General features: G+C 45.5%; 1 protein-coding gene across 1 annotated transcript in view; it reads left to right on the top strand.

Annotated features, from left to right (window-relative positions):
• The window catches only part of BMP7 (bone morphogenetic protein 7), a 47,962-nt gene extending 35,372 nt beyond the window's left edge, over positions 1 to 12,590 (top strand). The window contains exons 3-7 of the mRNA XM_056354769.1: positions 692 to 840; positions 7,759 to 7,956; positions 9,849 to 9,925; positions 10,574 to 10,684; positions 11,999 to 12,590. Of these exons, the coding sequence (XP_056210744.1) occupies positions 692 to 840; positions 7,759 to 7,956; positions 9,849 to 9,925; positions 10,574 to 10,684; positions 11,999 to 12,148 (685 nt within the window). The 3' untranslated portion in view covers positions 12,149 to 12,590. The remainder of the gene's footprint in view (positions 1 to 691; positions 841 to 7,758; positions 7,957 to 9,848; positions 9,926 to 10,573; positions 10,685 to 11,998) is intronic.
• Positions 12,591 to 13,187: the final 597 nt, after the last annotated feature.

Raw genomic sequence — 13,187 nt, 5'->3', positions numbered from 1 at the left:
GGAAATGTTTTGTAAATCCAGAATGATGTCACCCTTTTCAAATGCATGAAATCCTCTCTATTTTGGATCTTTCTTATTCACTGGTATCAGTTCTTCAACTAGAATAATTCAGTAGTGGCCTTTAAAAAAATTAAGCAATGAATTGAAACAAAATTGCCACCCAAAGTAACGCAGACCTGTGACTGTGCAGAGGGTTATTGCGTCGATCAATTATCTGTAACCTCAGATGAACAAATTTAAAAAAACATTACATATGTTAATATATGCACACCAGTGTTCCAGCTGGCTTACACCAATGCTACAATTATGCATAAAAGTCAGGAAATTATGTGTGGAAAGGATAATGAGCAGCATTGTCTGCCCAATTACCAAGTTTGCATATGCAAACAATAATTTTGCAACTCTGTGCCTGGCAAGTGGTTTTTTCTGAAGTTGCATCAGCAGCTCTAAGGTTAACTGTAACAGCAAAGTAACCCAAAACCACCTCAACTCTGCTTCAACCCATCCTCCCTTTTTTGAAGGGAAGAAAAGCACTTCAGCTGAAGGTGATTAGACAGGAAAGCACGCCAGCCCAGCGCCGGCATAATCTGCCTATTGCTGAAAGGCTGACCGTGCTGCTTCAAATGCTTTAAGCCTATGGAGACTCCAGTGGAAAGCCTGGGTAACTGGGAATTACGCTGCTTATTTTCAGGGATTCAGATTTGTTCCTGCTCGACTCTCGAACAATCTGGGCCGCAGAAGAAGGGTGGCTGGTGTTTGACATTACCGCAACCAGTAATCACTGGGTGGTGAATCCTCAACACAACCTTGGCCTGCAGCTATCCGTGGAAGGCATCGATGGTGAGTGTGAGACAAACAGCAATCTGTGAGAGTCTCTGTTTCAGGTACATGATTCCCAGCCAGGGGAAGCCTTAAGCATTCAGTACTCCCTCCTTAGAATAGGATTTCTTAAGCATGTTTTTCCTGAAGTTGCCCAAGATGTAAATAATAATAATAATAAAATTATCTGTAGACATATTTCAGGTTAAGGATGTACTCAAATGTTTGAACAGATTGGTAACTTGTCTGCATTTCAGTATTAGCTGTGTACACATTCCTGTCAAGGTGTGTGTATGCTGCTGGCTAATTTGCAGGTAGTGCTGTCCACTCAAGGAGAGAAGAAGGAAAAACACAACGAAGTGCGAAAAGACACAACAGAGTGATGTAGAAGGCTGGTGTTAATTGGCACAAAAGTCCTTTCAAATTCAGAAGACAGCTAGGAACCATTTTCCTTTGTGGCAGTAGAAATTACTACTAAAGCCTAATCTGGACTCCAAGGTCTGCAGCCTGCTTATGGTATAAACCTGTGAGGTTTGGGAATGAGTGGGAAGACCTAGTTCTGAAACACCTCCAGAAAGGATGTATTTAGAATCAGGTGGGGAATTTTCCTAACCAGGTCTTAACTAAAAAGTTATGCTGCTTTGTCTTAATGTTAAGAATCCTGATGCTCGCTTGGAGACTTGTGCAAGGAAACCAAAGTATCCTGGATCTTCTGGGGGGTTCCCAGGACCTGGGAGTATCTGGAAGTGCCTGGCGGCCCCACAGGAGAGGTTAAGCAAAACCCAGCTCCAAACTATTATAAATACTCTGAATGTAGTTATCTAAGGACACACTTTCATTCTCCAGATCTGCATCTATGATATCACTTGCTATTGGGCTTTATGCAACACTCTGAATGTTTCTGGTAAGTAGTATTTTGCATAAAGACTGCGCAAAGCTCTTTTGAAACAGGCAACCTACGGAGAGTCATTTACACGAAAGGGTGATTTTAGTCACGCGAGACCTGCGCACAGAGAGGTGCACAGGGTTTGTTTTAGCCTGTGTTTCTGAATCATCAGTGAATACAGAAACCCAAACACAGATACAAAGCAGGAGCTTCACCATGGAAATTGCTAGTCCCCACCTCAATGACAGATGCCTTTTGCAAATCTTTTTGTACAAATTCAAATTCAGCCTGACTTGCAAGTTAATCTTAACTCTTAAAGTTAAAATGGTAAGGGAAATTATCAGCCAAGATAAGCTTAACCTGTTTTCAAACACTTGTCCTTGGTTTTTAGTTTCCAGTTTGCCTCCTAAATGAAATATTTGGAAGTAGAGATGTTGTGTCCATAATCATGGCACGTGTGTTCAATTGTAGTTCATAGGAAAACCATCAAGACCCAGCCCAGAGTCCACAGAAAAGCTGGAAGTAAGCTTAATACCTTTAAGCTCCAAAGATACTACAGTATCACACTCACACTCTTCTACTGATAGTCTCCTTATCGCTCTGTCTTCCCCATCCTCACCTAGTGATTTTACAGCAAAAGTCAGTCCTGGTTTTCAGCATTAAGGATGAAGGCAGCTGATTTCTGAGTATGTTACAGATTTCAGTAGAGACTTTTCAGGATCCTGCATCCAAGGGAATGCTGCAACTTTGCGTACACAGTAATTCTGTCTGCTCTGCTGGAGCAATCAGAAGTGGACCCTTAAAAGCATACAGCCAGATCTATCACAGAGAGAGCTTTCAAAGACAAATTCCCAGGTTCAGTGATAAGTACTTTCTCGTCTGTTGACTCAATGAAAATTAAGAATCTGATTTCTTTTTCCAGTCCTGAGAAATCTAGTTGAGTTTGTATATGATTTCAACCCTTTGCAAAGTAACTTGCGGCTTTCTCAAAACAGATTAACAAAATACTTCAATCAGCCTGTCATTAAAGTTAGAAAAGCCAACTGCAGTGTTTAAAAAGTACATTCAGAGATACAGGGCCCAATTGTCTGCTTGTCTTCTGTAACTAAGTCCCCTGGCAGCACACCTTTGCACTCACATTTCTCCACCATACATGTGAATTTTTCTTTCTATTTTGAATGGCAAGGACATGTCCTTCCTTGCTTCCCAGGTTTCATTTTGGATTTAGACCAACTGTGTGTGCTAGCAAGAAAGCTGCTTTTACACCTGGACTTCATATGAAAATCATATGCTGCAAACGCAGCAGGATTTTGATGCAACACTATATGCTTGGGCAATCCCCAAAGCTTTAAGTGAATTAGAACTGCCCCTCCACATCCCCCTCCCCCAACTTTTCTTTGTATCTGTCATTAGAGATCTGTAATCATGAAGCCAATACAATCTATATTAAAAAAAAATCTGACATCATGAGCACTGACCAGATGAAATTATACAAAAGAAATTAATTTAACCGATCTTTGTATTTCTTTATAATCTTGCCAAGTAAGTCTATCAACATGTATAACTAGGGTGGAATCAAAGGGTGTTTATTCTTAGAAAATGGGGATCAGCTCAAGCAGCAAGCAAAAAAAAAATAAAAAAATGTTTGAGTGACTCAGTAGCCTTCAGCAAGCTCTGAGCCCAGCACCCGATACGCCTTGCTCAGCAGCAGCACATGGGAACAGCAGCTGCCCACTTAGGTTTACTTAAGATCCTGGTTTTGACAGTATTCAAAAAGCAGCATAGTAAAAGCAGATAAAGCCGTGCCCTCTGGTTCAAGAGCACAGCTTTAGTTCTTTTGGGGAGAAGTTTATCATTGTCTAATGGTGACTACACGTGTCCTTGTGTTTAACCTTGCTTTCTGGATGTATAGTAAAGTTAGAAAGTGGATTTTTCCCTCTTTACTAAAAAGAAATATGTTACTTTGCATACAGAGCATTACATGCCTTTTTCCCCCGCCAAGGCAACACTGCCACCATACTGGTCTTGAACGTGACATGGTGTTACATGAGGAATTCATTGGTCAGATGCTACTTATTGCTGCACTAATGCAAATCCATTAAACATATCCCTGTGAAGTTGTGTGCCCTCACTGCATACTGCACATTACATACTCTAGAGACATGTTAAAGGTAAAATAATTTACACTGGAAAAACCACAGGCATAGATGTACTTGGTAGTTTAAACAGCTTTGGGAAGCAGAAAGGCTTCTTTGAAGGGGCAGGAGAAGCCATAGGAGCAGTATTCAGTGAGCTCTAACTTCTGCAGCTGCACTTGTTTTCAGGAAATAAGGCTTCGATCCGGCAAAGCCTGAGCACAAATGGAACTACTTATATATTTAGCATAGCTACTTGCTTAAGCACTTTGTGGGCTCAGCCTCAAATGCTTAAGATGAAAACTGTTTGGACAAGTATCTGGAAAGTAGCTTAAACAGGAGGTGAAGAAGTTGTTTATGTGTGTCCACATATAAATTACATACGTGAATTTTCGCATTTGCTATTTTTGCCCACTCTCTCCTGGTGCCCTGTCGCACAATTAGTTTTGCTTTATCTAGTTTGCAAGGCCTGGCCATGCTAGACAGTTGCCCTGCTGCCAGGCTCCCATTAAAACACCTCTTGAGCCAGTCCTCTCCACAGATCCTCTATATTGCAGCTTGGGACTTGCTTGCAGGGATGCACGCTGTTAGAAAAACAGGAAATTGCCTCCAGCCAAGGCCAGTCCATTTCCTGGCCTCGAGCTTTGACCACAGCCCGCTTTTTCTGGGTCTGTCACCTTTACCAATCTGTTGGCCATGTGCAAGAGCAAAGGTGGAAACAATTCCATAAAGACAAGAATTTATAAGCCTTGGCATTTGTTTTGCTCACCTTAAAACCAGCAGTTACAGAATATTATCTAGAAGTATTTCAGGTTACCAGCTTCTTTTCACACGGTAGTCAGAAACTAGTAAAATAAGGACATTTATAAGGACATTTTTGTCAGCGGACTACGTAACCTGTCATCTGCTCTCCTGGCCAGGCTGCCTTCAGGCCTTCTCTAGCAAAGTGTCAGCTGTCACAGAATCACAGAATGGCTGGGGTTGGAAGGGACCGCTGGAAGTCATCTGGTCCAATCCCCCTGCTAAATAGATCTACCTAGCATTGGTTCCTCAGGACCATGACATAGAATCACGGAATCATTTATGTTCAAAAATACTTTTGAGATCATGAAGCCCAACCGTTAACCCAGCACTGCCAAGTCCACCACTTAAACCACTTCCCAGAGCGCCGCATCTATGCATTTTTTAAACGCCTCCAGGGATGGTGACCCCACCACCTCCCTGGGCAGCCTGTTCCAGCGCTTGACAGCCCTTTCAGTGAAGACATTTTTCCCAATATCCAACCTAAACCTCCCTGGTGCAACTTGAGGCTGTTTCCTCTTGTCCCGTCAGTTGTTATCTGGGAGCAGAGACTGACCCCCCCTGCCTACAGCCCCTGCTGGGCAGCTGTAGGGAGCGATAATGTTTCTCCTTAGCCCCCTCCTCTCCAGGCTGAGCCCCCAGCTCCCCCAGCCGCCTTGTGCCCCGGCCCCTTCCCCAGCCCCGTTCCCGGCCCTGGACACGCTCCAGCCCCTCCGTGTCCCTCTGGCAGTGAGGGGCCCGGCACTGAACACAGGATTCATGGTGCGGCCGCACCAGTGCCAAGTGCTGGGGGACAGTCCCTGCCCTGGCCCTGCTGGCCACACCGTCTGGGACACGAGCCGGGCTGCTGCTGGCCGCCTTGGCCACCTGGGCACACTGGGGGCTCCTGCCCAGCCGGCCGGCGACCAGCCCCCCCCGGCCCTGTCCCGCCGGGCAGTTCCCCCCGCTGTGCCCCCGGCCTGGGCGCTGCGGGGCTGCGGTGCCCACGGGCAGGGCCCGGCACGCGGCCCTGCTGGCCCCCGTACAGTTGGCCTTGGCCCATGGGCCCGGCCTGCCCAGACCCCCGCGGAGCCTCCTGCCCCCCAGCACATCAACACTGCTGCCCAGCTCGGTGTCACCTGCACACTGACTGGGGGTGCACTCGATCCCCTCGTCCGGGTCGCTGGTAAAGACATGAAACAGCACCGGCCCCAGCAGAGCCCTGGGGACACCCCTGTGCCCAGCGCCAGCGGGATGTGACTCCATTGCCCACCGCTCTTTGGGCTCGGCCGCCAGCCAGGGCTTTACCCAGCGCAGAGACCCCAGTCCCAGCCATGGGCAGCCGGGTTCTCCAGGAGATGCTGTGGGAGACGGTGTCGAAGGCTTTACTGAGGTCCAGGCAGACACCAGCCACAACATCCACTAGGCAGGGCAGCTTGTCATAGAAGGAGATGAGGTTTGTCAGGCAGGACCTGCCTGTCATAACCCCACGCTGGCTGGGCCTGACCCCCCGGTTGCCCTGCACCTGCCACATGATGGCACTCAGATGATCGGCTCCGTGGCCTTCCCGGCTCCGTGGCCTTCCCAGCACCGAGGCCAGGTTGACAGGGCTGTAATTCCCTGGATCCTCCTTCCCGCCCTTCTTGTGGATGGGCCTCACACTGGCTAACCTCCAGTCTGCTGGGACCTCCCCAGTTAGCCAGGACTGCTGGTAAATGATGGAGAGCAGCTTGGCGAGCTCCTCCACCAGCTCGCTCGGGACCCTGGGGTGGATCCCATCTGGCTCTGTAGATTTGTGTGTGTCTAACTGGAGCAGCAGGTCACTGACCGTTTCCTCCTGGACCGTGGGGATTTCATTCTGCTCCTTGTCCCTGTCTTCCAGCTCAGGGGGCTGGGTACCCTGGGGGTAACCGGTCTTGCTATTAAAGACAGAGGCGAAGAAAGCATTGGGTACCTCAGCCTTTTCCTCATCCTTTGTGGCAATGTTCCCTGCCACATCCAGTAAAGGATGGAGATGCTCCTTGGCCCTCCTTCTATTTCTATTGTATTTATAAAATCATTTTTTGTTATCTTTTATGGCAGCGGCCAGCCTGAGTTCTAGCTGGGCTTTTACCTCTCTAATCTTCACACAGCATAACCTCACGACATCCTTATAGTCCTCCAGAGGTGTCTGCCCCTTCTTCCAAAGGTAGTAAACTGTCCTTTTATCCCTCAGTTCCAGCCAAAGCTCTCTCTGTCCAGCCAGGCTGGTCTTCCCCCCCTTTGGCATATTTTTTTTGTGGCTGACAAGGGCCAGCTCTGTCCATAGCAAAAAGGACCACAAAAGCCATTAATGTGACTTAGCAGCAGTAACTCAGTAACTTGGAACAAAGTAATTCAGGGTATCACCCCTGCGTTTCACAACAGCACCCAGACGTCCTTTGGAGGCAACAGGGAGAAATACTGAATTTCCCACTGCCACCCCCTCCCTTGTGTTTTTTGTAAGTAATTGATTTAATTCTACAGGGAAACCACCTACTCTTCTTTTACCAAAACTCAATTTATGTTAAAAGCGAGAATGAAGGAAGCATGAATGGTAATCAGCCGTTCTGCAACGAAGAGGTCAGGTACAGCAGTGCTGAGATACAGCAATAAGCAAAATGCCTCCAAACATCTGAACTATTTGTTTCTCTCAGCTACAGTATATCTGGAACTCTGTCAACTTTTCATACAAGGCATTTTTATTTTAAGTTAATAACCTTCCAGTGGGAATTTAGTGTTCCTATGGGCTGAGTTTTATGGTTCCTTTTATAGGATCACTTCAAATTATAGGTTGGTGAACTTAAAGAAACCCCTCTAAAGAATGCAGGAAAAGTTAACACTAAGCGGATTTAGGGTAAAATAATTATATGTAGGACTATTTTATGTAACTTTTACACACAGATATAAAATGAAGTTAGCTGTGCTGAGCTGCTCTTGTCAGAAGCAGCTTTGCCGATTAAGTCCAGGCCCTGGGTGGATCAACGCATACAGACGTGCCTAGGAATCACCCTTACTAGCCAGGCAGCATCTCTCCTCCTTGTTATCCTTACTATGACTGCTGAAAATGAAAAGTTATTGCTACTGCAGGCCCTCTTACCGGTCCATTCTGTTATCAAGGGCAAAGCATCAATCCCAAACTGGCGGGTCTTATTGGAAGGCACGGCCCACAGAACAAGCAGCCGTTCACGGTAGCCTTCTTCAAAGCCACCGAGGTGCATCTCCGCAGTATTCGCTCCACAGGAGGGAAGCAAAGGAGCCAGAATCGATCAAAAACACCAAAGAACCAGGAAGCTTTCCGGGTGTCGAACATCGCAGGTACAGTGCGGGTTGCTGGGTCCCTGTTTCTGGGCATGGGATAATGTGGGAAAGGTTTCTCCCGCATTCAGTCTGTCTGTTGTCTCTTTGGTCTACCACTAATGTTCAGTTGCTGGTTTGAAACTACTTGGAATTAGGGATTATTCAAAAAAAGAAAAATGTTTCTTTGAAACAATATTAAACTGAGGGACTTCTTTATCCAATGTATTTAAACAAACAAACAAAAAAAAGCACCTAACCAGAAAATCTCCTTTTCTCCCACATGAAATAAATACTTACTGCTTTAATGTAATTGTCTTACATTTCACAATGAGAAAGTGATCAAAATGGCAATATATTTCAGTGAATCTGAATCAAAATGCTGTAGATTGAATTTCAGAGTTTTGTGATTTTAAGTTTGGCTCCCAAAATGCCTAGTAGTCCCAAAAGTTTTGCACAGGAGAAGAAAGCCCCTTCGTTGCTTGGATAACCACAGCTATTCTGGGGGAGCAGTGCTTCCTAATATGGAAGAAAACTCTGTCAGGCAGTTGAAATAGAAACGTGGCTTAATTACGAGATACCTCAGAATAATGGGCCCTTGGTGACCTTCCCAGCAGGAACCACAGCACAGGGCTTGCTCTGCTGAGGGCAGTGGCAACTTCCAGCTCTCTTTCTGCGAGCGCTTCACTGAACGGAAGGAGAGGTTGCAAAAGAAGAAGGAAAAGGACAACGAAGGGCACAATATCATCTTATGCGACTCATCTTTGCCTTGGGTTGCTTGGGGTTACCTGCAAGGCTATAGGAGAACTCTCTCCTATTGGCCTTGGTGCAGCTTCCTTATATTTAATCAGGTTATTCCTGTCCTAGAATTAACAGCGTTTTTCTGCAACCCTGGTGCTAGGTGTGGCTTCTCTGATCTCCCCACAGAGATGTAATTCTGTACCTCTCACCCAAACCCCAAAAGAGTCTCTTAAAATAGTTTTCTGTGGCTTGTATGTGCAAGCTCTGGGTTATGCAGCTCCCCAAGCATAGATGGTCTGCAGCGTCCGTGTGCTTTTTTGTCATCTATTTACTATATCAATTCGTTTTTTAAAGAATGGGTAGTGGACAAAAGAATTTCATACTTCTGTGAGTAGGCTGGAAAACTCCCTGTAACCAGTGTCCTGCCTCCAGCTTGGTGACCCCACAATGAGTTAGCTTCCAACAACAAGAGCTGAAATAATTATTTTCTGGTACTTCTGCTTGGGTCTCCAGCTCAGGCTGTATGTCCAGGGTGGGCACAACTTTAAAACTGCACTGATAGTCATGGTTGTTCCGATCCACGATGCAGACCTGTGCTTTCTTCTTTGGCTTCAGCAAACTTTGTCACCCCTTGCAAGAAGTCGGTAATCTGCATCCAGCTGCACTGGACAGATGGACAGATTCCACATTACCTTAATGTCATCCATTGCTTTTGTAGGCCTGAAGGTGCAACTATCACCAGTAATGCAGGTGATTCAAAGACAGGAATTTAGAAAATACATAAAAGGTGCCTTTCCCGATCACTCCTTTTATAGCGTCTTCTTTCATATATTATTTGATAATCAGAGAAACTTGCTTTTTGCTACTATGAGTTCAAAGGAAGGCCAAAAAAAAATATCTTGGGGGGGGGGGGGCGAAGCAGCTATTTTCCCAGGCCTGTTATGGCTTTGCACAAAAAGCCAGAGGGGCATTTCATATATATTGAACCCAGCCATTATTTATGACTAAGCTTGAAAATGTTAAGGAAAAAAAAAAAAAAACCATCACAAGTGCAACAGATGAGCAGCGATACCTCACTCCCTATCGGGGTGTTGCCGAGGGCTGTGGGTGCTGAGGGGTACAGCAGGCATGGGGGCAGCCCAGCTTTATGGCCACCCATTCTCCCCATGCAGAGAACAGCAGCAGCGACCAGCGACAAGCCTGCAAGAAGCATGAGCTCTACGTCAGCTTCAGGGACCTAGGGTGGCAGGTAAGGGCTGTGCGCGACCGGGGTGCCTTTGCACATCACTTAGCAAGCTGCAGTAGTGAGGTCAAGCCAATAGCTGGATTTTTTTTTTTTAATCCGAGAGAAAAAAAGCGTATATTGCCCTCAGCATGCTTAAGAACTGCTTCTGCAAAATTAGGGTATGCAAATATTTAGCGTGAGACTGACTAGAAACGCCACACGCTTAAGTCCTTTTGAGAAACTGTGGCCCTGAGTTTCCTCTGGCAGTGCTGAATGCATATACAGCTCGTCATCTTCATCTACCAATTCTTTTAGACCTGGTCAAAGACATTTTGTTTCTGAAAGCTTGTTCCTGCATTTCAGTCATGGGTGAAGTGATCCTTGTGGACAGCTGGGAGGACACTGCTGAATCGATAAACAACTAAAACCCTGAAATTCAGCTACTCTGTAGGCACGTTTGCAAAATGGGATACATCCCTCCAGGAAAAGCAGCAGCTTTAGGGGTGTATAAGATAGCATTAGAACGGCCAGCGTACCAAATTTTTATTTTGCAGGCCACTGTAATTGTATGTGGGTGTATGAACTGGTAGATTTATGTGCTGTCTTACTTTTTGTTTCACTACACAATATTTCTGTCTTTTTCTGTAATCCAACATTTTCAATTTAATCAAGGACTGGATCATCGCTCCAGAGGGCTATGCTGCTTATTACTGTGAAGGAGAATGTGCTTTCCCGTTGAATTCATACATGAATGCTACAAATCATGCCATTGTACAGACACTGGTAGGTGCACTGTAGCTGCGAGTACAGAGTTGCATCTGATAGATGCTACTCAGAAATAAGTTTATATACAAAACCAAAAAAAAAGAAATCTCTAAGCTAATAAGAGAAAGAAGGTCTGCATTGGCTCATTAAGATGCCTGCAGCGTCTGGCTCAACATGTCTAGCCAAGTGGCCTGAATTAATAATTCCTGGGAAGTACCCTGTCTTTGCTGCAAGCATTGACATGCTCTTTCTAGTTTAAAAGGGCCCAATGATAGATGTATTAATAGTGGAGTAGTCCCACTGCATGGGAAGGAGAGAGCAGGACACGAGACTCGCTATCAGCACATCTTGGAAAAACTGTAAGAATCCACTGTATGCTGCTGCCAAAAGTGGCTTTGGGGGGAGACTGGGGATGCGGTCAGCGAATCCCAAAATTACACAGCCCAGCTGCTCTGTAGATGTATTTGGTTTATGAAATTGTGCAAGGATGCCCACATGGGAGCCCTGAGCTAGCATGTCCTCATGACACGGCATCTGTGTTCAGGGGGACCATTGGCTGGGCACCCAGCCCCCCCTGCATCACCAAAGCCAATGCACCACAGCTCTCGGCATGGGCCAGAGGACGTGCTGGTCCCGAGTACCCTAGCTGTACAGCACACCGAGCTGACGTGCCAGGATGTCGTTTCCTACCTAGCTCAGGTCCAGTTTAACAGCCCAGGCCCCCTGCACACAAAGGGGCTCACTGCACCTTTTCTACACCCCATGTCGTGTGTGCATCCAAGAACAACACTGCAAAAAGTATTAGGGAAAGCAGAAGCATCTACGTTTCCAAGGGAAGAAATATTTGCATGTTTTTCTCCTGGTAGATTGCTTTTTATTTGCTTTTTCCTCCTCTCCCTGGAGGTCCCACAGCAGGGAGCACAGGGGACCCGGAGCCCTTGGCCCCAGCTGAGTCTCGGTGCTGCCAGCTGCAGGGACAGGGGCCCCCGCCCAGGGCTGAGGGGATTTCGCACAAGACCTCACCCGTGCGTCCTGCGGAGTTTATCGTAACTGGTACACTTCTGCAGAACGCTGACTGCTCTGACAAATGGGAATTTTCTAATGAAAACCTGCCTCACTGAAAGATTTCCAACTAGATCTGACTTGGATGTGTGCGTCAGCCTCCGTTACATGCAGGGGACATCTAAAGACATTTGTACACAAAGCCAGGTGTTCAAAACATGTCTGAGTGAGTGCATGGGACAGACAGAAGGTTGCCTGAGAAAGAAAAATATGAGGGGGGAGAGGGGGAAAAGTAAATCTTAACATGCCTCTACTTTCATTCCCCCCCAGGTTCACTTTATAAACCCAGAGACTGTGCCGAAACCCTGCTGCGCTCCTACACAACTCAATGCCATCTCAGTGCTGTATTTTGATGACAGCTCCAATGTTATCTTAAAAAAATACAGGAACATGGTGGTACGAGCATGTGGCTGTCATTAGATTTGTAGGAAAGAAGAAAAAAAAAAGTTATTTGTAAAGAGTGGTTTTGTATGGCTATGTGGGGGAGGGGAAAAAGGTTAGCACTCCAGAGATGGGCTTAAAAAAATCCCAAACAGTTTTTAGGACCAGGCTTCTGAAAGTTCAGACAATGGAACAGTTTCTGGATCTAAGTGGCATTTGAACACATTTTGTTTTAGTTTATTACAGACAATGAGCTTGTAAACTGAAACAAGCCAGAGAAACCATTCAAAACCAAATCTGCCTACAAAATTGGCTCCTACAAAACATACTTTTGCAAATGAGTCTTTCTGAAGATCGCAAACTCACCAGTGGTGATTGTGAGTTAAAAAAAACCCAAAACTATCCAAGGTGAGAATGTGCTGTGACTAATAAGCATGTGTAGTTCCTGTAATACAGTTTGCAATAAAATAAGTGAACAAAATATACCTGGAGTGAACAGGTATTTTGTTAGAGAATTATTACTTCCATTCCTCTTCTTTGCTTCAATTTCATAAGCAAAACCAAAAGATTAATTACATGCAACTTCCAGTTTTAAACTATAGTAGCAAAAGCTATGTCTGGATTGATGCAAATTCAAAGGACAGATCAGTGTAAGAAAAAGAAGAATTTTCTAATTGGCAAGCAAAAGAACTGAAGAAAATAAAGAGTAAGATTTTTTGGGTATACTTTTTTCTGTCAAAAGTGGTAGGAAATTTCTTCTAGCAACCGGAAGGAATTTGAATTTGCTGTGAACTTGAAACAGGAAAGCAGCAAAACGTTAAGAAAGTGGGATTAAACTTAAGGTTTAGCTGGGGTATCCTAAGCAGTTACGAAGTTGTGCAAGTCAGCTGAAGATCCTGCTCCTGTTTGGAAAATTTCCATTGACTTCACTGACAGAACAAATTCCAATGCTTTTTCAAAAATGTGGAGGCTGAAGTGCAGAAGGTGCTGTAAGCTGGGATGTACACCCAGCACCACACAGACTCAGCTAGAAACAAGCTAGGAAACCTTGCTTCCCGTGGTCAGTGTTTACAGTAAA

This window comes from Falco biarmicus, chromosome 10, assembly GCF_023638135.1.
Source record: "Falco biarmicus isolate bFalBia1 chromosome 10, bFalBia1.pri, whole genome shotgun sequence".
Lineage (NCBI taxonomy): Eukaryota > Metazoa > Chordata > Aves > Falconiformes > Falconidae > Falco > Falco biarmicus.
Note: the sequence above shows the minus strand (reverse complement) of the source record. Positions and strands in the feature narration are given on the sequence as shown.